General features: G+C 42.2%; 1 protein-coding gene across 16 annotated transcripts in view; it reads left to right on the top strand.

Moving 5' to 3' along the window:
* The first annotated feature begins 1507 nt into the window (after window positions 1-1507).
* The window catches only part of MICAL2 (microtubule associated monooxygenase, calponin and LIM domain containing 2), a 132903-nt gene continuing 106858 nt past the window's right edge, over window positions 1508-27552 (top strand). For 10 of the 16 annotated variants that reach the window (XR_011739267.1, XM_065838296.2, XM_065838295.2 and 7 more), the window contains exons 1-2: window positions 1716-1810; window positions 25024-25380. Coding sequence is in view for 15 of the 16 variants with exons in the window: in XM_065838296.2 (XP_065694368.1) it covers window positions 25117-25380 (264 nt within the window). In the remaining variant the exon portion in view is untranslated. Of the gene's footprint in view, window positions 1531-1703; window positions 1811-1903; window positions 2139-8395; window positions 8481-10216; window positions 10240-25023; window positions 25381-27552 lie in introns of those variants that run through there. The other 6 variants (XM_071808890.1, XM_071808888.1, XM_071808893.1 and 3 more) reach the window with 6 other exon arrangements.

Raw genomic sequence — 27552 nt, 5'->3', positions numbered from 1 at the left:
GGCTGTTTCAAAGCTCAAATATTTAAGGACAATCAGTAAATGTATTAGTTATAGTTATTAGTACGGAGCTGGTGGCCTTCATGCAACCCCTGACATGAATCCCTTTTACAGAGAGTGCACAGAAATTTCGGAAGGACTTGGGAGGAAAGGGTTGTCTTTTTATGGACTAATTAACTTTTTTTGAGAGGGATGGAGAGAAGAGGACAGCTGGTAAAGGTGAAGAGATACATGGGAGGCTGTAAGCATCTTTCCTAAAGAAGGAAGTTCTGGAATATTTCCCAGGAGGGGTTAAATTCTTTTTGACTTTGTATTTTCTGGGTTCTCTGTGGAGGAATCTTGCTTTCATGTAGCTCTCAATGCTACTTTGTACAAATCATATAGATATTATTTCTTTCATACACACATCCCCCTTTGCTAACTACAGATCACTTTTGCTGGGAGTTTGCCAACAGCATTCTTTCATTCCTTGTTCTTGCCTTCCTGAAGGCTGCTAAAGAAGATGTAGTCTTTTAGATAGCAGGGAAACAGTACACACCCTTATTTCTATATTCTAGCTTTTATCACCTTGAGGGAAAAGTACGTTTAATCTCCCCAAAATAAATAAGGATATAAACACACTGCAATTCATAAGTTATTGATTGAGTAGAACTTAGGTTCAGCAAGCATGATGCAAGAAGCTAGGAGACAATTTTCAAGCCAAATAACAGGTATTTTCCACAAAAAAACTGTCTACCTTGTGGCAAACAAATTATTTTAGAGTTGGCTAAATGCTTGGCTCATTAGAGATTGTGTTACATTCAGCTGTGCATAGATAACTAGGGCCACATTTGCACTTGTTTTCTCTCCCTATTTTCCAAAGCAGCTTTAAATTTGGCTCAGAACTGGCAAGTGTGCAAAAGGTCAGATAGCTCATGTCATGGCAGACTGGGGTCTTGCTGCAGCCTTCTTCAAGGTTATTTAAGGTATAGCATCTGTGTGGTGTAAGTAAAAATATTTATGAATGTTTTAAGTTACCTAAAATTAGGCGAGCTGAGCGTTTTATCAAACCTTTAGGTTAGTGGATAGCAGCTTTAGCTGTGGACTATTTCACTCTCCCTCTTGCAGTAGTTCATGTGAATCCTAATGGCTGTTCTTTGCTCTTTCTTTTTTTCATAACATTTCACTTCGAGCGCTAGTGAGATGTTATTGTCATTAAATGTCAAGGAGCTGGAGTGCAAGTGCTCTTAGTTACATTACCTATCAACCTCGAACTACCTTTCCAGTAGTTTTCCATTTGCTTGCTGACCTAAATCTTCTTAAATCTCTTAAATATATGACAACCTTTAAGCTTCCTCAAATACAGAACCTACACAGACGAAAGGAGCCGCTTCCGAGTTCCCCGTTTCGCGCTCTGCCGGATGCGCTGACACTGACACACGCACACACACCCCCACTTCCCCAATTTACAGGTGGCATCTCCCTCGCCCCGACGGTGTCTTCGTGGGGAGCAGCAGAGGGGGACGCCGCTCGGGACCGGACCCGGCCCAGCAGGTGAGCCCCTGTCTCCCGCCGGGGGTGCGGGACTGCGGGGCCGGTCCCGAAAAGCTGCGAGAGAGTGTGGCATGTGGGAACCCCACGAGTCGGGGCGGTGGGGGAATGCACCTTGCTCCGCGGCGGCCGCCTCGGGGTTGGGGCGGCCGGCCCGCCCGCCTCGGCCCGCCCCGGTACTGGGGCCCCGCCCCGAGCCGCGCCAGCCGCGGGCAGCATGTGGAGCGGCGCCGCCGCCACCGGTGGGTCCGCGGACCGGGAGGCGCTGCGGCGGGCGCAGCAGGTGCGGTGGGAGCGGGACTAGGGGCGGGGGGCGGCGGTCGGGGCCGGAGGGTCCCGCCGCGGGTGGGGGCACCCGGAGCCGGGCGGCCCCGCCGCGGGTGGCGGCGCTCGGGGCCGCTCTGTGCCGGGCAGGGCTGAGCGGCCGGTGCCGGCGGGACGTGCGGCACTTGCTGGGCTGTGCCGGGCGAGTTGGGGTTTTGCCGGCCGTGGTGCTTTCCCAGCTGAGGGGTGAACCTGCGCGTTTGTGGTACCGAGGGGTAGCTCTTCGCACTCGGTTTCCTGCTGTGTCGGACGGCGACGCTGAAGAAGTAAAAATAATCTTTAGCTTCGTAAGTACCCTGCGATTGAAATAGTAAAATGCCTTACAACAGGAGGCTATTAGTTCGGACGCGTCTTAATGAGTGTGTTAATCGCGTAACATCCTTCTCTGCTCACCTTTTGGGCTAATTGAATATGGCATCTGTTGGGTTTTTCTTTGTGCTTTGAAGTATGTGTTAACCTGTGATAGTAATTGTCTTGTCATGTTCACTACGTTTTTTAATGTGTAAATTCAGCATGTGACTTGAATTCAGATAGTTGGCCGTGGGTTGGCTTGAGGACTGATGATTGTAGATTTATTTGCCTCTAGGCTCATAGGGTTGAACCACTATCAAAAAGTTTTAAGTTCTCAAGCTTATCGGAAAAGATCTGGAGGTCTCTCGACTTTAAAAACTGTTTACAATTGGCAACCTTGCTGGGACTTTGAGCCAAAATGCGATCTGAGCGTGGAAACCAAACTGCGTTCTTGTGTCTAAAGATGATCCGTGCAGGTCAAAACCGAGGTGTGTTGGCATGGCCAGGAAACTTCAAATGAGTGTGGACTTTTTTTTTCTTTGCCTTAAAGACTCTAAATTTTATAATAGGTGGAGCAGTGGAGTCGGGTGCTGGCAGGCCCAGCTGGGTGTAGTTTGCCCCCTCTCTGACTCTGCTGTTGGTTTTGAGGAAGTTCTTAATCTCTTGGTGACTCAGTGTCCTAATCTTTAAAATGGCTTAATAAGACTTGTCACGCTTGCCTCCCAGGGATATTAACATCTAATTGATGTTCATGAAGTGCCTTGATCTGGGAGAAAAGAGGGCATCTTGCTTGCCTCATTTCACCACTCTATGTTGGTTGCTAATTATGTTACATGGGTGGTAAACAGATTAGCCAATGACCAAACTGGGGTTTGTATCTGCTATCATTTACACAAGCACTCTAAATATGTGTATGTCCATGTGTGCTTAGTTTGAAGTATCTGGGTATTCCTTTAAATACAGTGGGGTTTATGCTTTCCGGAGGATAAATATGAAAAATGTGCTTCTAAAATAACGTACTGAAGCATGAGCAAACTTTTGCTCCTAACTTTAGAGATATGACACAGTTTTTTCTCTGTATTATGAGGTCAGTAAACATTTTAAGAATTGGGACTACGGTGACTGGATGCGTCCTTGATGTTAGTCTTACTCAGACTAAATCTTATGTTCAGTCTCAGTTTTTGTCAAGTTTCACTTCTTTAGAAACTAGAAAACAATTCTCTGCTTGAAAATACAAGCCGCATTTAAAATCAAAGTGCTTTACTTATCATCATACCCATTTTCCTTGCTGCCCAAAGCAGTAATTAGCCATTTCCCTGAGCTGAATCTTGCCCCACCTCCTGCCTATGGCTGCGGGCTCCCCCTGGGGCAGACAGCAGAGCCTGCCGTGGCAGCAGCGAAGGACCGGGGTGATGGGGTCACGTACTCCAGAAGACACCAGTATTCCAGAAATGGGCTGGTGCGAATGGACACACCTACTTACGGCACAGGCGTAATGGTCTTTTTCAGCTAAAGCCCTGGGTTGGGAAATTCTCAGTCCTTCTCCTCCACCTTGGTTTCTCCATACTGCAGGGCTGGGAAGCTGCGTCAGGACTGGGCTGACCAGCCAGGTACCAGCACATTCGACTCATGCATTTTTATTAATTTCTCCTTTTCGAGATTACTTCTGCAAAACATTTATTATCCCCCACATTAAACAGACCCGTCAAGTTAATACCTGACAAGTTCAGTTTTTAACATACTGCTTGACGTTGGTTAGTGCTGTTCTTTTCTTAGTACTAGAAAAAGATACTGGAGATGCAGCTTATACTGTGTGGTGGAGAAACGAAGTTCCGATGGGAAACTGAAGGATGCTCCATTCAAATTCCTCTTGCCATGTGGCCTGCAGAAAATGAGTTGACTTTTCCTGCTCTGTCAGTAAAACTAAGTGAATTCTTAGCAAACTACAGAAATGAGAAGTGTCTCTGAAACTCTGAATTTCTTTCTTTTTACTGTTGTTCTTAGTTGTCTTAGTAGTGCCCTAAGGATGCACAGCAGTAAAATATCCCTGATACCGGGGTGGTGGTTGCACTGCTGTTTGTGAGTTCAGGTTTCCTTCAGTTTTGTCTAGAATCTTGAAGTAAGTATGATCTGAAAAGATATATATATGTATTTTTTTTTTCAAAGATATTCTGAAGCAGAGGTTTTGTTGTTTTTTTTTTTCTTTTTGTCTGGTGTCTGTGTCTCATTCCTTATGGAGATAAGAGTGACTGCTTTTTGGCTGGAGATATTCTTTAACTGTAAGAAACCATAAAACAAGAGAGGTGATTGCTATCCAGTTTCTCCTTGGGTACGCCTTAAGTCTTTCACCTCTTTTAGCATGTACCTTGTATCTGCTCCAGCTGTCTCACTGCTCTGGTATTTTATAATTAATATCTTGAAAACTCAAGGGAAAACTTTGAAATGCTATATATTTCCCATTGGGACTCTTCAATGCGTCGGTAACGTTTGTTGTGAGTCCTTGGTAACGTGGCTGTTCCTCAGGAGTCCTTCATCTTGGTTTGATTCCCCTGGCATCAGCAGAAAAATACTGTTTTCTAGTGGAAAAGACTTTGCTTTTTTGGGGCATGGTGTGTTTTGATTTCCTTAAAGATAAAGACAATTTGAGATGACTGAAATTGAGGTCTGCCTCCCCGTACAGTTCTGTTTTCTCAGCTTGCTCATGTGTTGTACCCAGAGCCGATAACCTGCAGGAAAGGCTGAGGGGTTGCTCTGTACAGCTGTACAGGCACCCTGGCATGCACAAATCTGTGTAATACGTGTGTGCCTGTATAATATACATCTAGTGTGTGCATTTTGTATGTGAGCAAATTGTTTCTTTGATGTACCTATTCTTTTCAAGCCCTTTCTGTGCGAGGAGTCCACTAATTTGAAGAAGGCAGCCTCTGCTCGGTGTCTGTGCCCCAGCTGCTAAGGGACGTCACACTGTTTGCTCTGCTCATCACTAGGACCAGTTTTAGAGGTGTTTATGCTGCAAATTGGCTCCTTCAGAAGTGGTATTAGTAGTTCGTGGTATTCCAGCACGGTACATTAGACTGGTTCCAGCAAATAAAGATACTCTAAATTAAGGCTATTAAGTGTCCACTGATTCAGTGACTGTGCAGATACACAGTTAATATTGTATTGTGACACATTCTGGAAATTGCTGGGTTTATTTTTGACATGGAGAAGATGACTAAGAATAGCTCTTTCATCTATGCATAGTTACTTTTACAGCAAGTAAAAACTTCCCCAAAATGATCTTTCATCATATTTAGACTCTTAGTTCCATGAAAGGAAAAATATTCTGACTGTTCTTAAATCTGAGCTGCATATGCTGTCAGCCCATCTTCCTTCTCTGGACTGCTGTTCAGTGAGGGCTTTGGTCTGAGTATTTTTTTATTATCCTTACCAAATTTTTGTGGGCCATTTACTGCATGGGGAAAGGAGGAAGAGAATCCAAATTCTTTGTTGGGAAAGGTAGACCCTATCACAACACAAATTCCGATAGACACTACTGCCCCCAGCTTATGTTCAGTTCAAGTTCTGATTGTTTTTATTTCAGTGTCCCAGTAGCACTGATGTAACTAGGAGGAAAGTCAAAACTTGAGTTCATTTCTTACTGTTTTTTTCCTTCTAGAATTGTGATAGTAAGAGCTGGTAAGGAGGGAGTAATTCTGGAGTCATCCCATGAGTTCAGAGATCACCTACCTGTCGCTTTTGGACATTTTGCTGTATTTCGTTAACTGGTTTCCTAAAGCATCATATTTGGGGCCTAAGCCCTTCAGGCAGACAGTTCCTTGAATTATGCGATGGTAATACGTGGATTAAACTTTTGTTCTTGTCACTGGCATCTCATCTACATTGGTCTGAACAAATAACTCCAGCAGTTTCTCCACTTGCCTTCAGCCAAATGGATGTTACCAATTCACTTTTTAAAATTACTGTGCCTGGCTTTTTAAGTATATGTTATGGAGCTTTGGCTTCTTAAAAAACAGGTTCTTTAGATCTGTTAGTTCGCAATAAATCCTTCTCAGACCTTTTAAGCTTGTAGCTTATTGCCAGTGTAGACTGCTGTTCTGTGCAACTGCTATAGTTGAGCATCAAAATAGAACCTCCAAAACCATGTGAGATGTTTTTGTTGGGAATATGCGGGGATGCTTTATAATCAACTTTACACAAGTAGTCTTTGGTAATTCAGTTACTTACCTTGACTCTTCTGCATATTTTATGTGGGTTTTGTTTGTTTTTTAATATAGTGTTACTTTTGAAAGACCGCGTGCATCAAAATACTACTTGATTCAGATAACATATTTTGTCATTTTCTTACCTGAATACGCAACCCCAAAAACAATTGGAAGGCTTTTAAATCTTCAAAGATGTTTTTTCTAGTCTATCATGTCCAAATCATATATGATGGAATCCAGGAAAGACATTATTAACAGGTTAAAAAAAAGGCAGAAGGTGGAGGAAGCAGGACCAGAGCTGGAGCATTTTCCCCTCTCTTTGAGAAGACTTGGGTTTGGCAGATTGTAGAATTCTTCTCTGCATGTAATCGGATGAGAGTATATCGCAATAACTATAATCTGTGTTATCAGTGGAGGTAAGTCCCATCTGTTAGTGGTGTTAGGGATGTGCAATACCCTTGGCCTCTAAACTCGCAGGCACAGGGAGCAGCACAGAAGGATTTACAGAAACAAGTGCAGTATCTGAAGGCAGTTGCTAGAAGCAGGAGAGAAATACATAATGCAACACACTGTTCTCTGCCACCACCGTTTCCAGCTGAAAAAACTCTGGTTAAGCATTGCCCTTCATGAACTTTAGAAGATATTGGGTAGTTTTTGGTTTCTGCTTACTCGTGAGATCAGCTTCTTTTCGTACAGGATCAATCTGTTGTATATGCTTGTTATCAGGCTGTTTGCTATGGATTTTTCTTTATGCTGTGTCACCTTGTGCTGAGCTGGGGAATAATTTTAAATAGCAATCTGAACTGATTAGGAGAAAATTCTGGGCTTCTATTGCAGGAAGTACTTGGGTTTGGCTTTGTGATAGTGAGTGTATAGTTAGTGCTGGTTATTTACTTATTTAAAATAATATTGTCACTTCAACCCAGCTGTGGATCTGGCACAGTATATACTTGTACACTTGAATCTCCTTTGGTTTTCTCCTGTTAGAGGTTGTAAAGGAGGCAGCATCCTGAGAAGAGAACTTCACCAGGTCTGATTTCCATCCTAGCTGGACTGAAGGAACTGCTGATGAAATGTGATATTTGGGTTTGGATAATTTATATGAATGAGTTCTCTTTCAGATCCAAACTCCTAGCTTTCTGCCCAGTGTTTGGTTTTCCCCTTTCGCTGGGTGCTAAGGATTCCGGTGGTTGCCACCTGTGCAACCAACTGTTTCTGTCAGTTCAGAAAATTGTTTAAGTAATTGTACGGCTGTAGGGACAGAAGAAAAATAATGTCAAAGAGCCATTTTTCAGATTGCAGAGCTTTCCTACGTAAGATGAATGCATCTTATATGTTCCTCCCGTTTCTATCTATGTTTGAGGTTTTTTTTAAGTAACAGCTGATACTCCTCTGTACAGTATTTGTGTTCAGAACATTAATGAAGTTGAATGAGTATCAGAAATGTGTACAAGTTTAAGGCTTGGAAGCTAGCTCCATAAATATGAACTATTGGTGCATGTTCAAACCCAAATTTGGTGGATGTAACCAAATATGTCTTGCTGTAATTACTCTCTGAAACGCTGCCCTTGCACCAAGTCAATATTTGGTGTCCTAGCAAATGCATTAGGAAGAATAAGACTTGCCTAAAGAACAAAATACATCACAACATGGCATCTGTTAAGACAAAAGAAACAATCTTTCTCTTGTTCTGATGAGGGACGTATGTGAGAGGGAAGAAGGCTTAGGGGTGGTTGATTTGATTTCCTGGAAATGAATAGCATACATTTTTCAGTGCATAAAACGGATATTACTCAGTTTGTGACCTGCTTCCTAGTAAAAGTGTCGTGAAGCGGGGATTGGTTTAAATCTGTTGCCTGCATTCCTGACACGCGGTATTGTGTGATGCTGCCTTGTCACAGTGGCATGCAGTGTGCCGTGATGTATAAATAACCCTGTGTGTCAAAGGTAATTTGAGACAATGTGCCAAATATTTAATGAAGCGCTGGGTCCTGTCCTGGGTACCTGGTATATATTTGGGAGTAGGTATCTGAGCTGAAACCGCAGCAGAGGGGTGATGAGTAATGTGATACTCCCCAGCACATTCTGCAGAGCTGCTCTGTACGGTACAGTAAGACACAACCAGCACTACAGGTCAGCCGCATCTTATTTGTAACTTTGATGCTTAGATAAGCAGGCAGGAAAGTAGGTTAAATGTGTGCCAGGCCAACCTGCTTTGTGCGTGTTGCGGGGGAAAAAAAATTGCCTTTAGTATCCTCTGCGGAGTAATTTTAATGAATGCTTCACGTACCAATTTTCAAGATAAATATAGAAGGACATACAGAGGGGAATGGCTTAATTCCTTTGGGAGCTCCTTTCTCCTGGAGGTGCGCTCGGCAGGACGCCGGCCTGGGGCGGTTGGGCAGCTCGATGCCTCGGCGCGGGGTTAGGGTACCCTGGGGCTCCACAGCCCTGCCAGGGGGCTGGTTTGGGGAGATGGGAGCAGGGGTGCTGGCTGGAGAGGAGGAGGAGCTGTGCTGTGTGCCGGGAGCTCGCAGAGCTGGGGGGGGGGGGCGGTGGCAGAGGTGGGTCCTGGCCCCCTCCTTGGAGGAGAAGGTTTCTGCTCGAGTTGCCTTCTGATCTGGGAATCTGGGAGTTTTCCTCTGTGTATTTATTTATGTGGGAAAAGGGATCCACGAGGTCTTTATCTTACACTTTCCTATGCAAAAATGCGAAGGGCAGGGTTGTTTTCTTTATCTCCATTTTATTTTTTACTGAGGAGGGAGTTGTGATTGTTTCCTGAATGCATGCAAGTAGAGAGCTCTGTGCTATTCTATTTCTAGTGCTTTTTTAATGACAAATGCAGAAGCTTAAGAATATCTTAAGGCCTTCTTTGTGCATGCATTTAAATATATACCATAAAACCTGTACAAAGCTGCTTCTTTAGCTACTACCTGACTTAATGAATGGATTGATGTTATTAGTAACTTGCAAGTAGAAGCATCTTCAAGCTCAGTTATAGAGTCAAAACGTTTCTCTCCCATTTATTTTATGTTTATCATGCATTAATACAGAACAAAAGGAATTGCACAGCTATTTCAAAGCAAGGTGAGACATTTTTGTGTGTTGTTCACAACGCTTTCCTCCCACAAAGGTAAGTCCAAGGTTCAGCCTGCCATTCAATAAAATACACAAATGACTTAACACTGTGTTTGACAGAGTTTCTTGACTCAGCTTTTTCTAACGGGGTGTTTGTATGTATCCTTCAGGTGGTCAGGTAAAGCAGGTAGTTCTACAAAGCGATGTCAGTATGAAACTTTTTTGACCCCTGAGGTAAAATTTTGTGGGTTCTCTGACAAGTAAAATGTTCAACTGATGTAACTGACCGAGAACTTAACAGGATACATGTTCCTAAGGTGATCTCGGTTGTTTGAAATCGCAAGCCAGTATAACTACAAACACCAGCTTCTAGAAAATAGCTGTATAATTATTTATGTTACTTCTAGTTCACTGATTTCTAAGATAAATAAATGAATGGCATGTACAGTGGAGCAAGTCTGCATTTGCATACAAGATTTAATTTAGAAGCAAATACTGATGCAGATATATTACAGGTTTTTCTCTCTGATAGTTGTAGTGCACAAAGAGACTGTTAACCACTACTTTCCAGTTTTATTTGCTCTACTGAAGTAACATACAGACAAGCAAAGAATGACAAGGCTTCCCATATCTGCCTGCCTAATTGGCTGTCCTGTAATATATATGCTAACCTTTATGCAAAGTTTATTGAAAATGTGCATGAGAGAGAATAATTGGTACTTCTACAAAGTAGAAAAAAAAATTACTTCATTACTTTATCTAACTTTCCTACTAGGTATCAACAGACTTTGTAAGGTTGTGATCAGTACTTCTGGTGAGTTCATGGAAGCCTTCATTGCATCTATTTTTAATGACTGTTGCGCTAATGAGAAAAATACACCCTTGTCATCCTAAGAAGCAGTTTGTATTTTGAATCCAAATTTTCTACTTTCCTTGTGGGTTTCATCTGTTGTCTAATATTTTGCTGGGATATTATGCCAGATGCAGGATTGAAATTAGTGTGCATTTTAATTTTGGAAGAGGAAGTGAAGCCAAACAGTGTTTTCTTCCTTTGGCTGATGATTCAAGTATGATTTTAATGATTATTCTGCTTTCCTGGGGGACGATATCCAGAAGAGAGCGAGCTTTTCTCTTTTATACCAGGTCTGGGAAATTTAAAATGAAAATTAATTGATTGTTCTAGACTCAGGCACTGGAGACTAGTATTGGCAACACAAGTGTTACCTGTCACAATTAGAATTAAGCAAAAAAGGCAACATTTACATTGAATACTTATTTACCTTACAGTAAATAAGTACTTACATGAGTAGTCTCTGTCAAGTATATCTGTAGTCACCTTTCTATTTTTAGAAATAGGATCCTAACTTCTAATATTTTTTTTACCTGATACATTTTAATCTTAAACAGGATATTAACAGTCACTATCCTGTGCAAGCAGTTGTTTCAATCTTGTGGTGTGCTGTGTTTTTCTTGTTAAGGCTTCTTATACTTCATTTGCAATGTTCTGGCTCTTGCAATTTTCACAGGTTGTTGGGAGGGGGGAGATAAGAAGAAGTGACCTTTATTTTCGAGTCGGTGGTTGGGTATTGACGTACCCAAATACATGCTTAGTCATGTGCGGCGATGCTGCTGAGTTTCGCCTGGCACACCCAGCGGTGCCGGCCCTCCCCTGCTTGCAGCAGAGCCATCTTCTCTGTGCTGCAATTGTAGATGATGGATTTGTTTTACAGCGGTGACACAGTGTAATGATAACCTTGCCAAGGCTAAGGGGAGGTGGAAACTGCTCAACCGTTTCCTTGTATAGTATGTTTAAAAATTTCACTCAATATATTGTGACTTGAAGGTTGCGGTCAGTGTCACAGAACTGTCATGAACTTCTGTAAGAAAGTGTCAAAGTGGCAGTGAGATGCAGGCCAAAGGTTCTTTTTTCTTAGTTGCTCATTCAGTTTTTTTGCCATTACCTGTGTTTTTTCTCTCCTCTAAGCCTGTATTCTTGATTATGATCCTTTCGCTTTTGATTGAAATTCCAGCAGTAAACTTTTTAGCTTTAAGCTGCAAGTTGCACTGGTGTGCAACCTCAGGGGAGTCAGAAAAATAGGATGTCAGTGAGAATGTAGAGGAATCCGTTTGGGAACTCCTGTGGTTATTGTGTTGGTAACTGTTGCTAATAATCTGGGTTTTCTGCCTGGCAAATATAAGCACGTTGAATTTATTGTACTTGTTAACACATGAAGTGTCTGTGCCCATGAGGCTCCAGCGCCCTGTCAGGGCCTGGGTGTACTCTTTGCTCTGTGAAGGTAGCGCCTCATAGATCGAGAGAAGTGGCATCACGTTAGTGGTGGCTGTGCTGAACGTCCTCGGTTGAGATCCTTGCCCCTGTCTGTTGGGTGTATGCCTTAACTGGATTTACTGATCTGACCTTTTAACCTGCTGATGATTAACAGAGCTCTGCCGGAGCACTGGGAGACGTGGTTACTCCGGAGTGCCCATGCCAGTAAAGCTCTGCTGTGAGGTAAAAGGGGTAACCGAGTGTGTGCAGCTGCAAGAAGCTGGGCTGTGAGGGGCCTGAGCAAAGCTGCCTGCTGCTGGTTTTAGAAAAGAGGGTGCTTTCTGCCTGATATCGCACTGGCCCGTGCAGGATATTGTCTGACCTGAAAATACCAAGGTGAAGTGTTCGTGTGTTGCCATACGCTGCCTGCCAAGATGCCTTGGAGAAATATGCTCTGTAAAAGTTGATTCATAAGTAGTTGATGCACTGGATATTTTGAATCCAATGAAATGCTACCTTCTGCACTTTTTTTCCTAGTAATCTCTCTTAGACCTGGTTCATGTAGTCAAAGTGGTGTTTCATGTGTACATCCTAGGGTAACAATAGGAGAGACTGTAATGGCCACTTGTGCAACTCAACATCTGCATCTTACAACTTTTTACGATTTTTTTAGTCTCCTTCCTTTATGCAGACATATGGCATCTTTTGTTACAGTCAAAGAAATAAGCTAATGATTGAAGAATTCTATCACGTCAATCACAGAAAGCTAGGAATAAACTGTTCTGGGTGTCATTGCTGCGTTAGGCATCTGATACGCTAACACTTTGTTGCTAAGCCTTTTGGATTTTTCTCCGTGTGCTTGTGTTGCTCCTGCAGAAGCAGAACACTGATCCTGTCCACTGGCAGGACCGGTGGTCAGCAATGGGCAGAGGTGGAAGAGCCCCAGCCGTATGTGGTGGGGTGAGGAGGTCTTTGGATCATCGAGCGTAGATAAACCATCATATGGTCTATGACAAAAGAGTTTTTCATTAAAGGCTTCACATCATCAGTGGCAGCAGGAGCCCTGGGATGTGTACTCACAAGCCAAATCACTAATATATCCTTGGATGTGCGTGTGTGTGGTTTTAAATGTGGCAGTTCAAGGCAGCAGGTTAATCTGGCTAGAAGGAAGCCCATTTTCCCTAGATACAGACAGCAGTATGTCTGATGGACCTCATTTGAAAGGAATTCCCCAAAACTGATAGCATTAATGGAGGCGTCAAGCTCAGTCTAGCTTTGATAAAACATGAGGTCTGACAGCCCTCTCATCCTGCCTAGCTGCACCAGGCACCACAAACGCCACCGAAGACAGGGGAGTTCAAAGCCTTTGCTATGATAGTGCATGCTGCATGCAGAGGGGGTTCTGGAGTATTTGAACTGAATGTATTTCGTTGTGATTTGTGCTTGGCAGGAATGAGAGTGGAGGTAAAAACTCCCATGTGGTACCTTAAATAAATGGACTGATTCTGTGACTGTTGCAGAGTTTCATAGGTTCCGTTCATAAGGATTTCTAATTTAGAAATGCATTATGGAAATCTCTTGACTGGCATATGAGCCTTTTTTCATGCTGCTGTGCTTTTTGTTTTTTTAGTTTCTTTTTTTGCTTTGGCTGTTGGTTTGAGAGTTTTCTTTTCAGTAGTACCTGGCTGTAGTGTGACTTGCATGCAAAAGGGAGCACTACTCCTTGAGAATTTTGCTTCCAGAGCCGATATAAGTTCCCTTTAAATCTGTTTGGACCTGGTGTGTCAACTGCCCAAAACTTCTGGTGTATGCCTCTTTTTCTTCCTTTTTTTTCTTTTCTCCTTGCGATAACTGCACAATACCTGAAATTCAATTGCGATCGCATGCCTGTGGTGCAGCGTGTACTGAATAACCTGTTTTTAACTTCAGTTCAAAATTGAGAGGGGGAAATATTGCATCATAGTTCAACTTTTACTTTAGAAAATATAATTGCTTTTCTTTGCTTCATGCAGTTTATCTCTCTGGTAATCCAAGTAGCAGTTCCAAGTAACTGTTTGAGGGGAGAAAAAAAATATCAGGTATCTTTAAAAGAAATTTTAAAAAGTCCCAACTGGAAATAAAAGCTGAGGCACAAAAAGCATCCAGCAGTACCTCCTAAAGTCCCTTTTTATATTCTCTCCCGTCACCCCAGTGCTTTACAAAGTTGAAAGATACTATGTGATCTTTAGCGATGTTTCTGCCAAATCGGGTTTTCTTTGCCACAGAGCAGTGAATGGTGTTGCATGAGGATTCTTCAGCTGCTCATCCCAAACCAGCATCTGTCACTGTGCTGTGACAGAGAGAATGGCAGAATTTGGTCTGGTCCGAACACGGGTCTGCCCTCTGCATCTGCCCTTTACCAGACACCTCCCTGCTGATGCCCGGGCTGTTTTTGTGGATTTATGGACACTTGCAACCTCATGCAGTGAGCTCCAGGGATGTTGTACTTTTGAAAGATGCAACAACAAAGCCTGTGCTGCTCTGTGCATCTTGGGGCACTGGTTGTGTTAGTACTTAATCACAGTAGTAATACAGCCACTGCATTAGGACATTAGCTATTTACTCCTGTTAAACTAAAGCTTGAAAACTTGGAGTGGTGATAAAGATCTGGTTGCACATTTCCGTGAAATAAAAGCAATGCTGTTTACCTGTATGCAGAAGAAAGGGAGAAACCTGTGCAAATGTAAAACTGGAGAGAAGTCCAAGCCAATATAATGTCTTGGGCTCAGTAACAAAACTTTTCTTAGAAATAATATATGTAAAGTGATGGGCTTAACAATATTTCCCTGATTAATAGCTTGCGTTCAGAGTTTTTTCTCTTCATCCTTCTTTTGATGGTCAATTCTCTGTTTTCCTTCTTGGTCCAAGTTAGGGGATATTAAAATTGTTTGAACTTTATGAAAGAACTGTAATAACAAAATACATCTTCATATATTCAGTTGGTTTGCTTTATGTAAGCACATTGGATGAATGGAATTTGGGTTTTCTTCTGATCAGAAGTTGAGTAAAAACGTTCAGTATTCCTTAGCATTTTAAACCCCCCTGGCAGTTCCCATTCCCCAGTTCTGCTCTTTGCAGGGCAGGCACAGCACTCAGGGAGTCGGGCTGTGCAAGCTCAGCCTTGGGGACCCTGCAGGGACAGTGGGCAGCCTGGGGGGCTGGGGCCAGGGTACAACCTGGGGGGCTGGCAGCCCCGAGGGGCATCCCACTGGCTGGCAGAGACTCAGCTGCATTAAAGCAAAGCTGAACTGCCCCAAGCAAGATATTTCCACAAACCTCTTTCCTTCCTAAATTACCAAGAGAGCCAGCTCTTAATCAGGACCTTGCATACCAGGCGCTCTGCAAACCCAGAACCAGTTAATCTTCTCTCTCTGAAAATCAGAGGCTGTTTGAGAGTTGAGGCACCAAAGCAGCTTTAGTTCTGTCTTGCTGCAGCTGTAGGAAGGGGAAGAAATGTGATGCCTGGTACTGCGGGCATTATGCTTAAATAAGCAACATGTTGTCACCGCATGGCGTCATTTCAGGATCCCCAAACAGTTGTAGCTGGTACATGTAACCTCATGTTACTATATGGGAATAAAGCAGTAACACTGTCATAAGACTTTCTGGATATGTCTTAACATCCCTGCTGTGTTTTTGTACTTGTACAGCTCTTTAAAAGCACGTTGACTTTCAGATATGTACGTGTTAATGTTGGTCATAGCCTCCCACAGATGAATTCTTTCATTAAGAAATCTTAGATCTTGTGTACAGTGAAGTGAATGTTAAGACTAGATGACAGTGTGCAAAGTAATCTTTTAGAAAAAAAGTTGATGTTGTTCTTTGCCTTGGTACTTCAGAAGTGCCTGTGTTCCTACAGTCTGCCCATGCAGTGAAGTACAGTTATAAATAAGTTTCCCAAATCAAAGAATGACTAATGAAGAGCCGGATAATAACATCATCTATGTATTTCAGTGTAGGTCATTCTGCTTGATAGGTGATTGGAGGCAAACCACCAGTGTTGCATAAAGACTTAAATATGAGAAGGTGCATCCACCTCTGACCTTCAGTATTATTGACGTCACTAACACAGAGAATTTAAACCTCAGGCTTTGTGATGAACAATTACTAGTAAGAAGTGATTTTTTTTGGTGTTTCACATTTTCTAGTAAACATTTCTATGCTGGAGAAGATGAATCACTATTTAATTCTGACTATATCTCAGCTTGCCTTGTGAAAACAGTGATGCATTTGTCATCTCTCCTATGATTGGTTAATGATGTTCTGCTCTCAGGGGGTATTTTTGGAGGGGCTGCTTCCGAACATTTTATTCCCACTGTATTTTTTTTCTGATGGATTTCCCAAAAATAATGTTTCAAGATGTATTTTGTTGTTTGACCAAGAGGATTTTTCTGCAGCAGAAATGGATGATGTTTTTGTAACCCTCCTGGCATCTTTATTTGGGTTTTTATACTTTGTTTTTCTTCATTTTTGGGAAGTCAAGGCTGAGAGAGGGTAGAAATTGTCCTGCACATTTTCTTCCAAAAATACCATTTCTACTTTCAGAAGTGATGTCTTTTCTAGTCTTTTCTGCTAATTATGGGTCCAGTTTACAAGGACAGAAAGAAAGCAAACAGATAAAGCAATCCCAGTAGTTTGCTTTGGGTTTTATCTTCTGACATAGATGTTCCCTGGAACAGAGTTTGGTGTTTAACTTGCATTTTTTGGTCTTCCACCACCCTCTGGCCGACTTGCCTGGGTGCGGCTTCTCAGTTCTCCCTGCCGTTCAGTGGCTGGTATTCAGTGGTGAGTTGACATGACTCTAACCAAGGAACCTATGGTTCACAACTCAAAGCTGCTGTGGAGTTTTTTTTGGCTCTTTAACTTACTGGTGGTTCCCGTAAATTTCAGTGTGACTGATAGCATTAGTACCCCTGTAAGCTGCAGGAAGTATTGTCTGCTAGCTTGCATTACAAAAATTATAGCAACGGAATGTGTTGATTGCTAAAAGCATGTGTGTATACATATGAAGGTATTACCCAGAACGTGTTATTTCTTTGACGATTGGTATTGCAATACTGTCTGTGTTTTGAGTGGATTAATCCTGGTTACTGATCTGGACATTTGATGTCTAGAGATGAGGGGAGCTCTGCCAAATGAGTTATTGTGGCCTGGAGCCTTTGGGGTCTTGCCGACCTTGTGCTGAGTGTTTCTTCCTCCTGTTCAGCTCTTGGGTAATTGCCTTAGCCCCAATAAGGACAGGGAAACGTACTGGAGAGAAGACGTATAACCAGAGATCCACACTTGGAAAGGCAATTTGAAATGCACTCTGAGATTTTTGGCATGTATTCTGTGAAAGCTGACATTGGTGCCGTGCTTCCCCCGGGATATATTCTGGGCAATTTGCTTCAGCCCAGCCATCATTCCTTATATTTGCTTTAAAAAGTCCTAAACAAAAATTAATTTGCTTTCTCACAGAAATCCTGAGGGGAAACAAACGACAGTTTTATTTTGGCATCTGCTGTTGTCTGGTCCTTCACTGCAAGGCCCATTCTGGTGACTTAGGGCAGCTCTTGGTGTGAGCAGCTGCAGAGCTTGTCACTTGTCACTTCTTGCTGCTCCGTAGCCCCTCTGGGTCAAGAGTGGCCACAGTGAGGGGACAGGCTGGCTCTGGGCATGGGGTGGCTCCCTGCTGGAGACAGCTGGAAGGCACCAAGGCTGGTGGCCCCCTCTGTCCTGTGCTCCCTGGTTGGGGCCACCAGCTGCCTGGAAGTGTGGTGGCACCTCCTCAGGCACTGCTGGAGGCCTTGGTAGTCTTGTGTTGCTGTCTCAGTTCCTAGCTCATCTCGCTACTCATCCTTCCAGATTATCCCTATTCTCAAAGTGTCATGAACCAGCAATATTTCCATGATTGCTGACTAAGAGTCTGCTTTTTCTTGGCTCCTGTGTTTATTTTTTTTTCATGGTGTATTTACCTCCACAATTATGTCTCCATGCATACAAAGGGAAAGTGGCACTAGGGGAACCACTGCTGCCAAACCTGGCTCAGTTTTGTTGGCATAGCTGCCTTTATACCAGGGATTTTGCTGACGTATCTCTGTCTGCTAGCAGATATGTATTTTTTCATGCTCCTCGCAGACACAGCTGTGCCATTGAAGTTTTCCCTGTGACCTGGGGTTGAGGAGCGGAGAGGGGGACACGGGGCTGTGAGAGGGACGGGATGTCCAAGCTCCCACTGGCAGCCAGGCGAGAACGGTCCTGGAGCTCCCTCTCCATCATCCTCTCCTGTTGCCTGACCCTGCTCACTGCGCCTGGCACTGCTGCCTCCCTGCTGGATGTGATTTCGGTAACGGTAAATAGGATATTACTTGCTCTCTGAATGAGTCTGGCCCAATGTCATAACTTCCTATTGAAAACAGAAAATCTTGTGCTGATAAAAAAACCAACCAACCCGCCGCCTGTTCTGTGATTAACTTTTATATCTCAGCTGTTCTGATTTGTGAGCTTGAAACTAGGAGTGTCCCTTATATGAAAACAAAAACAGGGTTTTCAAAGATCTTGGAGTTTGTCCTTTTAATTGTTTTCACTGACAATATTTTTGAACGTTTTTTGAATTTAATTGCCAGGTGCCTTTTCTTAAGAGGTGCTCGCTGGCTGATGTTATCCTCATGATATACTTTTTTCCTTTGCTCTAGTGATCCTAATTGAGGAAAACATCAGCATAAACTTTCTGCTGTTGTTTATATTGTGTTTCTAATCTACTACAACAGAGCTGAAAATGTTCTTTCTTGTAACAAGTCTAAACAAGAGTTAGGTTTTAAAATCTTGTTTATACATAACATTAATCCCTAATGACTGTGGCTTAACCATCTACACTTGGTTTTGAAGATGCAGACTATATGGAAACTGGGGAACTTGTAATAGAGCTTTTAGCACCCCTGTTAGAAGTAATAATTTTAAACTACTCACTGTAACCTGCACAGTATAATAATTGTTCTAGAGAGTTTTTTTCCTCAAAAAGCATTGGACTTTAGAGTTACAGTTTCCAGTGGTATAAATACAACACCATTAGTTGGTTTTGTTTTTTGAATTTTGGAACTCGCTGTTCAGAAATGCATCGGTATTTCTGATCAGAATTTCTGATCAGTAGTTTATGTATATGCTGCACACAGCTGCTTGGAAAACTATGTATTGTCATTCATTTGAAATACTTGTACCTGTGCTTTGCAAGATGAGCATCCGGGGGGTTTAGTGATGAAGGACGGGAATTGTCATGCAGGCAACAGGATGGTATGAACCCTGTGATTGCCAGATTTCTGTTCTGTGTGACCTGAACCCTGGGTTGCAGGAGTGGCCGTTTGGCAAAGCCAAGGGCTGGGGTCCCATCAGTGGCCACCGCAGGGGCAGGTGCTCGAGCCTCCGTCTCTGGGGTGACGTGTGTGGGCCCTTGGGCGGCATCCCGCGTGTCACCCGTGCCAGCGCTGGGTGCGTGTGTGTGTGGAGACACGTGCAAGCTGCTGGCTTCTGTGGCTGGTCTCATTTTACTTCTCAGTGTCATTGTGCATTCCCACGGTAAACCTGGAAAGCTCAGACCAGTAACATCAAGAAACAAAGTGGGCTGTTCTTAAAGCTTTCAACTTTAAAATGTGTGGAATGTGGCTTAGTTGGTGTGGCAGATAAAATCCTACAGATAGGTAGTTTTATTTTATGATTCCTGTGAACATACCTAAAATATTCACTGCGAAGTGTTAGTGTACTCGTGCACATGCTTCCAGCTATTTTTTATTGTGGGATGATTCCAGATGTAGCAGGTTAACCCGGCACAGCAGCACTTGTTGGAAGGCTCGTGTTTGAAATGTCTCATATAACTTCGGCAAAACAAGCTGATAGCGTGTACGGTAACCTTGTAAGTTCATAGGCACAGAGTGTCTCGGTAGGAGCTGTTTTGAATTCCATACTTGGCCTGAAAAGTTATTTTGCAGGAGTTCTGTGGCAGTCAGCTTTTTATAAAAATACAGAGAAGTAATCCGGCTGTTTATAGAGAGAGGCTGTTTGCGAGACTTTGTTCAGAAGCGGTTTCTGTTCATTGATGTTTCTGTTCGGATTGTGCATCTTAAGAAATGTGTTTTCTATTTGTTACCAATAGAAAACAAATATTTCAGGCAAATGTACTTTTGTGTTTTTAACTCGTTTTATAAGGAAACAAGGGAGTGCTTCAGTTGCTCCAAGAATCTCATGTAAAACATTTTTTTCCTTTTATGTCAGTTCTAGGAAAACATGCAAAGAAACCAAACCACCAAAAAGCCATGTTTCCTCCAGATAGAAATATTTATATTTGAAATGGTCACCATGAAAACTAAGTGCCTAGTGTGAGCAGAAACTAAGTTGAAAAACCTAGAAGATCCCACAACACAGCCAGTCTCACTTGCAGATTTCACTTATTGTAATGGTACCAAGATTTCAGACAGTTATGTCAGGGAAGAGACAGCAGAAATACTGGAGTTTTTACTGGTGATGAGGAAGGGCCAAAGTAAATGATTGCAGCATCTGTAGTAAAATCCAATCTTTCGTTTCCGTTGATGCTTCTAACCTTAACCAAACAATAAATGTATCCTGCATGCCAAACTGAAGTCTTAATAAAAGAATTTATTCTTGGTAAACATGACAGAATTAGTGCTATGTTGAATATGGAATCAGGATTAGTGGTATTGAAATGCTAGGAATTTAATTATTTTCCAATCTCCCTGAGGAACATGTTCTCAAAGAATAGAAACAGAGCATTAAGGGGCTAAGGAAGGACTTAAGTGCTGAAAGTTTGAATTAAAATTAGAGTTTTTCTCTCTCCAGTGGGACAGCTAAGCCAAAAAGTTTTTAATTCTTGAGTATCCTACCTCAAAGCACTGCTGACAAGCAATACACATGGTACTAGTGTCAAAAATTTATGTTCATTTAATGACTCCTATATGTCAACTTTTTTGCTTGCTGTATTATGCTGGAAGGTTTCATGTGCAGATGTGAACCAGCTCCATACATCCATTTAACTGGTGATAATAAATGGAATTACACTGACAGTGGAGGCATTTTTTTCACTGTTCTCAAAATCATCTGTAGTAACAGAGCTTGTTTCACTGGCAGAAAATGTCAACCAAGACTGGAGGCGTTTGCTTTCTCATGCGTACATCTGTACATGCACCATCGCTTTAATTTCTACTTTCTCTCTGCCCCTTTTGCACCGCTTTCCCTTAAGTTGTAATAAGATCTTGACTTTCTCCTTGGGTAGCCACCAGGCATGAGCAGCAGTTCTCTGACTTTCTTATCTCACATTCCAGTTTGTCCTGGCCTGGAGACAGAAAGAAGGTTGGGCTGACTTATTGCAGTAGCAGGAATCGTCAAAATGCAGCCCTTCTTCTTCTCGGTGTCTGGGAGCCCTCCAGAGACCCTGTGGCACCACGGGAAGCTGTCTGGAAGGCCAAATTCTTGCATGTGCATGGAACCTAAAGTGACAGTTCTTGTTAGCTGTGAATCTAACCCGTAGATGCTTCAGTTCTGACTTAACTGTTTGTCCAGACTATTTCCTGCTCTGTCATTCTCTTCCTTTCTGTGGCCCAAATTTTTATTGGGCTCTGTAGCACGTCAGTAAAGTTTCAAATAAACTTCATTATATTTTAGGGTTGTGCTTCCAAAGGAAGTTCAATGGTCACTTTGAAAAGCGTAGTCTGCAGTTTCAGCATCAACGCTCACTTTGAGACTTTTGGAGCCATGTTTCATCCCTAGAATGATCTGTATGATGAAGGAAGAAAAAGGGTAATACTAAAGAACTCAAGTACTGTATTGCCTCAAACACTATTTTAGGGTTTGTGTGTTGTGTTTTTTTGTCATTGTTGTTTTTTTCCCACTACAGGTAATCAGTTTATGCATTGTGTCTTAAGTCTTTGAGACAGTTACAGAACAGCGAACTTTATGCTTCATTACTCAGCTCAACTTCTTGTCCTTGCTGCATTGTTTGTAGTGAGTTAGGTACAATACCGCAGTGAAATCTTGGTGGCTCCTCAGAACAAAAGCATCCTTTTCCATGAGCTGCATATACTTAGAGCACCGTCTTCCTCTGTGTCATCTGTCAGCACAGCGTTCGTGCCAGAAAAAAGGAAAAAAGTGGTGTTTCCAGCAAGCCAGAAACCCAAGTAACCAGAGTCTCCTGTTTCACCCTGCCTTTCTGACCACAAAATGTAGCTTTTTTTGAGAACATGACCTCTGACACAGTGATGAGAAATGCTTTGCTGGTGAGCAGATGTCTGTGCTGAGATGCCGCTCCAGAGCTTTGCAGTGTGGACAAGATGGGAGTGTTTCGGAAGTTCACGAGGAGAAAATTCTGTGCCCCAAAGGAACAGCGTCAACCCTGGCGTTGCTGTGCTGGAGGAGGGAGATGTTAAGGCTGGGAGGGTGTTCTGGATGTTCTTCTGTGGTGGGAAGGCAGAGGAAGCCCAGGTCTGCTCTGTGTGTGTGCAACACCGACTGCCACTGGTTTGCATCGCGCTAAAAATGTTTTCGTCTCCTTCTGTTTGCCTGCAGTGGCTCCTGCCAACCACCTCTTCTGTCTTGTCTTCAACGTTATCAGCCCTAGCACATGCTGCTTTTCTTTGGTTGGTTCAGATATGGCTCTTCTCTTTTGGCCTTCCTTTTCCCCTCTTTCCTTGCCGGATGGAAACAGCTGAGACTACGAAAATCTCTCTTTTGAGCAGAAAAGACATTAAATGGAAGCACTTGTGATCAGACTCACTTATCAATTATGCCAGAGCTAGCTTTTAAAAGATATTTGTGTTCTATGAATATAACAGTCTTGTGGTGAGCTAATGAAAACAATGGAGAGGAAGTTGTTTTGTTTTGTTTTTTATAGCTGTTCAGTCAGTCAGAGTCTTTGGTAGCACTGAGGCAGTAGCAACGTGAGTTTATAGTGATTAAGAAAACCTAATCTGGCTGCCACTCCCTGAGCTGAAATGTCCGAAGTGGAACGTTTCACTGACACTTCCCCACTCCCCAAGAAGCTATTCATAATTGTTTTGAGAAAAAAAAAAAACAACCATGTCAGCTTTTCTATTATAAAAAATATCTCAGGCAGGTATGGAAGTCGGGTAAAGTAAGTGTTTATCCTTGATTTTTATTCTGTTTTTTTCCAATGGATCTTGAATTCTGGGGTGCTTGTGTATCAAGCTGTTTAAGCTGCATTGTAGCATCTTACTCTATGCCATTGCTATCTTCAGTTGCTCTGTGTTGCCTTCTGCTTGTAATATAATAGCACTTGTGTGTAAAGCTGAAGCCCGGACATACACCAGCCTTTCCGTGTGGCAGTCCTCTGCCTTTCCCCTTCCTCTAGGAACTTCTGGACCTGTTGGCTGGTTTAGGACTGACCCCAAAACTGCTGTGTAGCCAGAGCTGGTGAGGGTGGTGCTGGGCTCCCTCCTGCCGGCCTGCAGATGTTGGAGGGGTTTGCTCATTCATTATTGAGCAGTTGAACCTGGAAAGGTGCTGGACGTCCTCAACTCCGTTTGAGTCAATGGGAGTTCATGGCACTCAGTTTCTTGAAAAATTAGACCTTCTGGAAGTCAGGGCATATAAAATGTTTGTGCGTTTACCTCACAAAGCCACAAAACTCTTCAGAAAAGGGATGGAGCGTACTATAAATCGAGTATTCAGAGGGGAAAACAAAAATTTCCTGACTTATTCTTGGCACCAAATATTTAATCATGACATTTAGTCTAAGAAAATGTACAAACTCTCAACATTGGCAATTTATTTTACCCACAAACCAACAACAGACTGATGATGTGCACACAAAGGTTATTTATTTTGAGTGTAGCCAGGGAATGTGAGTATTCCAAATGCTTCCTTGTATCTCCCCATGGGATCTCTTTAATAAGTTGCATAATATTTTTCTGTATTAGAGGATTGTAAGGTAGACATGGCAGGTCTCTTCTTTACTTAAATACACCGGTTATGTTTTCTCTTTTCTTCTTTGAAGGAAATGCAAGCAGAGAATGACTAGTTTGTGGACAGTGTTAAATTAAAAAGCATAACTTCAAAGGCCTTTCTAACAATTTATTCTAAAACTATCAGCCAACAGATGATGTTCCAAATTATGTGGGAGGTTAGGCAAGCATTGATTTAGTTTTTGAGTTCTTGGACTGGCAGACAATTCTTTAATAGGAAGAAAAAGAATCCGTGACTTGAATCTTTGGACTTATGTCCAGGTAGACCCTTTCCTGAGGACAAGTTTATACATAACCTGTAACAATTTTCTTGGAAAAAGTGAAAGCCGCTTGGATATTTTCAGTGTATCTTGGCTGACTCTCCCGTTAGAGATTGAGAGCAAGGTTAAAGAAGGATAAGGGAGTGCCACAATGAAAAGTATTTTAGTTCTTGCGAACTTATGTTAATTTAGAATAGCATTGCTCTTACAGAATGTTAAGGGTATTTATCTGGAATATCAGGCCCAGTTTGACAGTGATCATGTTACTGGGAAAAGCCAGTGGGGCTTAGTGGGCCAAACATCATTACTTTATATCATCAGCACATGACAAGGTAAGACTCCAAACGCATAACTTCAGTGTTTAACATGCGGAGACATGGAGATAAAATTCCTTTCTATGCACTAAAGCACTGAACCCTTTCTCGTTTTGGCAAGAGAATTAGAAAAAGGGCAGCTCTCTGTGGTTACTTGTTTTCTGTGTCTTCAGTTCTGGTGTAACTTGTGATAGTGTTTCTGCTGAGCCTGTTTTGTGTGTTTGCTCGTGGCAAGTAATTGTGCCAATTCTAAATTGCTTTGGCTAAGCTGCACTCTTGGGCCTAGCTCATGCAATGGGAGGAAACTCCCTCAAATAGTGTTGACTTTTGGCTGCAGGTTTCTAAGACTTTTTAAGACCAAAGTGTTACCAAAGGTGTGCGTGATGTGACATAAATTCTGCTTGGGAAAACATCTGGACACTTGGTTTTGCTTCATCTGTTGCTTGTTATCACTGAACAAAAATTAAATAAATCCTCAGGCTCTCAGTGAAGCTGGTTGTAGGCCAGCAGTAGACTTGAGTTTGGAGGGTTTTTATGGCAGTCTTTGTGAAGTCCATGCCATGACAGCAGAAGTGTATTATGTTTACTTGTAACACTTGCCGTGGATGCCACTACTAGCTTTGCACCTGGTTATCCAGTCACCATATCCTGTGGTTTTTATTGTATTTTATTGTTTTCTATTGGATATACAGTTTGTGGGGTTAATTTGTCAGGTAGACTTGCTTTAATATGACCTGTGTTTGTCTTTTTCAGGAGTAACATGCGTGGAAGTACTTGGTAGTGTCGATCACCTGTACCCCAGCGCAAGAGCTCCAGCTTAATCCTTTTCAACACATTTCTTGTAACATGGGGGAAAACGATGATGAAAAATACAGTCAAGCTGGCCAGATATTTGAAAACTTTATACAAGCATCAACATGTAAAGGTACCATTCAGGCCTTTAATATTCTCACTCGCCAACTTGAATTAGATCCTTTGGACAATAGAAACTTTTACACCAAACTGAAGTCAAGAGTGACCACATGGAAAGCCAAAGCTTTGTGGAACAAGCTTGATAAAAGAGCAAGTCACAAAGAATATAAACGAGGCAAATCTTGTATGAACACTAAGGTAAGTGGAGAAGTTCAGTTTTCATTTCATAGCTTAGAATCTTTTAAACTTGTTTTTCTGCAGAAGCAAAGTTTATACCATCACATGCAATGTAACTTTCCCTTTAATGCACTTTTTGAAACTGACTGATACCAACTGATTTTGACAAATTTTCAGATAGTTTTGTTCTGCAAGTTTTGTGGAAACACAGCATCTAAGAGTGGTCCTAAGAGCACCCTGCTTTGCAGTCTGCCTCAATCATGGCAGAAAAGTTCTCTGCCCTCTTTAGACATTGATGTCAATCAGGCGTGAAATGTAAACGCATGGGACAGTACGTGGGCTTCATTTATTCCAGGCTCACAAGAACTACTTGCTTTATGTAACAGGGTTTTGCAAGGTTCAAATCAGAGTATATTCAGCAGACTCCTCTGTTTGCTGCTTGGTGTGTGCTGTAAGACACAAGGACTGGTCAAATGTGTTTCAGTAGCACTTCCTAAACTGTTCTCTGGGAAGTGCTACTTAGAGGCCTGAGGATCTGTCCTTGTCACCTGGCATTGACTCTAGTTGCTAAATGACAGCAAGAGAAAATCCTGCTCTGCTTAGAGATTTAAATACTTTCCTGTAACTGCTTTTTCGCGTTCAGAATTTGGATAATTATGTGGTAGTTACTTAAGGAGATGGTCTGCTTAGTTGTGGTAAAGACAGGAAATTATTTTCTCTTCAGCAGACCACGCAGTGCCGTGTTTTGATAGGGAGAACCACTGAACGCTGGTATAAATCTAGTTGATAAAACTACACAAAATACTCTAGTTCATATCACTTGTTAAATCTAGCTATCACAGAATATTTTTGATAGCTTTGTCTGAGAGCAATTCACTTCTTTACTGCAAGTGATGGCTAAAAGTTGCCTCAAGAAGGACAAGTTTTAAGAAGCTATTTGACTGTGTAGAACAGGGAGGAAGAGCACACTGGTTAGTAACTAGACTCCCAAACTGTGGACAACATCTTAATCAAAGCTGTCGCTGAAGTGTTATTTTATGGACTCAGCAGACAGGCAGCATTGAAGGTCTCTTTCTTCTTTGCAACACTGCATTGAAACTTCTCAAAAAAAACAGGGAGAAGGACGCCATGTTATCTTCAGTACATATAAAGACCTCTGGGTTTTTTTATTAATTTTTAATAAGCTCTTAATTATTATTAACTTTTTCTAAGATAACAAATGTCCTTACTACAGTTTTCTTTCGAAAATGAAGAGTGCCATTACAGCTATTTGCAATGCTTTCCTGACAGCCTCTGTTTTTCTCCTTTCCTTTTTCCCTTTGTTTCACTTTTTGACCTGTCCTTCCTTCCTCCCTTTTGTTCTTTTGAAAAGGCGTTGAACATCTGTCATGGAGCATCTTTGTCATGAAAACATACAGGAAAGGGAAAGAATGAGAAAGTGTCCGATGATTAACAAATTATAGGAGATACTCCACGTATACCTTACCTACACATACAGCCCCGGTTCCAGAGTTCCATGGTTAGTTTGAGGAAGTATTTGCAAAACAAAACAGGAGTTTTAAGAGCCATGTGAAATATAAAAATGAAGCACTTCTCTCTCAAGTGTGAAATTACAAAGCCAGGGCCTGGTTCTGCAAAGTTCTCAGGCAAAGTGATTAAGTTTTGTATACGGTGAAGAGACTCACGGAAATCAATTGGTACATAAAAGACAGCCTGTGTAATGCTTTACAAGGCTGCCAAGCAGGAGGCTAATCAACACCTTCTGCAGGGTTGAAAGTATGGTATTACTGCTCTTTGAGAGTAAAGATTTATTTTTAGTGGCATGGTGTAAGCATTTGTAGAAATTAATGGACGTATCTATGATGCACGTATGATCAAATTGCAAATGAATATAGAATGTTTGTATATGAACAAAGTGTGCATAGATGTTCTGTGAAATACTTGTGGATGTTCACTACGAACCTGGACCACGCCCAGACCCACACTTCACTGTGTCATCACTGACTTAACGAGAGAAACATGAATCTCCAGATTGCTGCAAATGAAAAAACATGAATCTTCAGATTGCTGCGAATGGAAGCAGTAACCGTGGTCTGCGGGCTCTGTGGGGATATCTACCAAACATTCCTCACACATGAATCACAGCCGGCTGTGAAAGCCTATCTATGCAACAGGAATGAGAGGAGACATGTT

This window comes from Patagioenas fasciata, chromosome 5 (assembly GCF_037038585.1).
Source record: "Patagioenas fasciata isolate bPatFas1 chromosome 5, bPatFas1.hap1, whole genome shotgun sequence".
Classification (NCBI taxonomy): Eukaryota; Metazoa; Chordata; class Aves; order Columbiformes; family Columbidae; genus Patagioenas; species Patagioenas fasciata.
The sequence above is the reverse complement of the archived record's forward strand: the minus strand, read 5'-3'. Positions and strand labels throughout refer to the sequence as shown.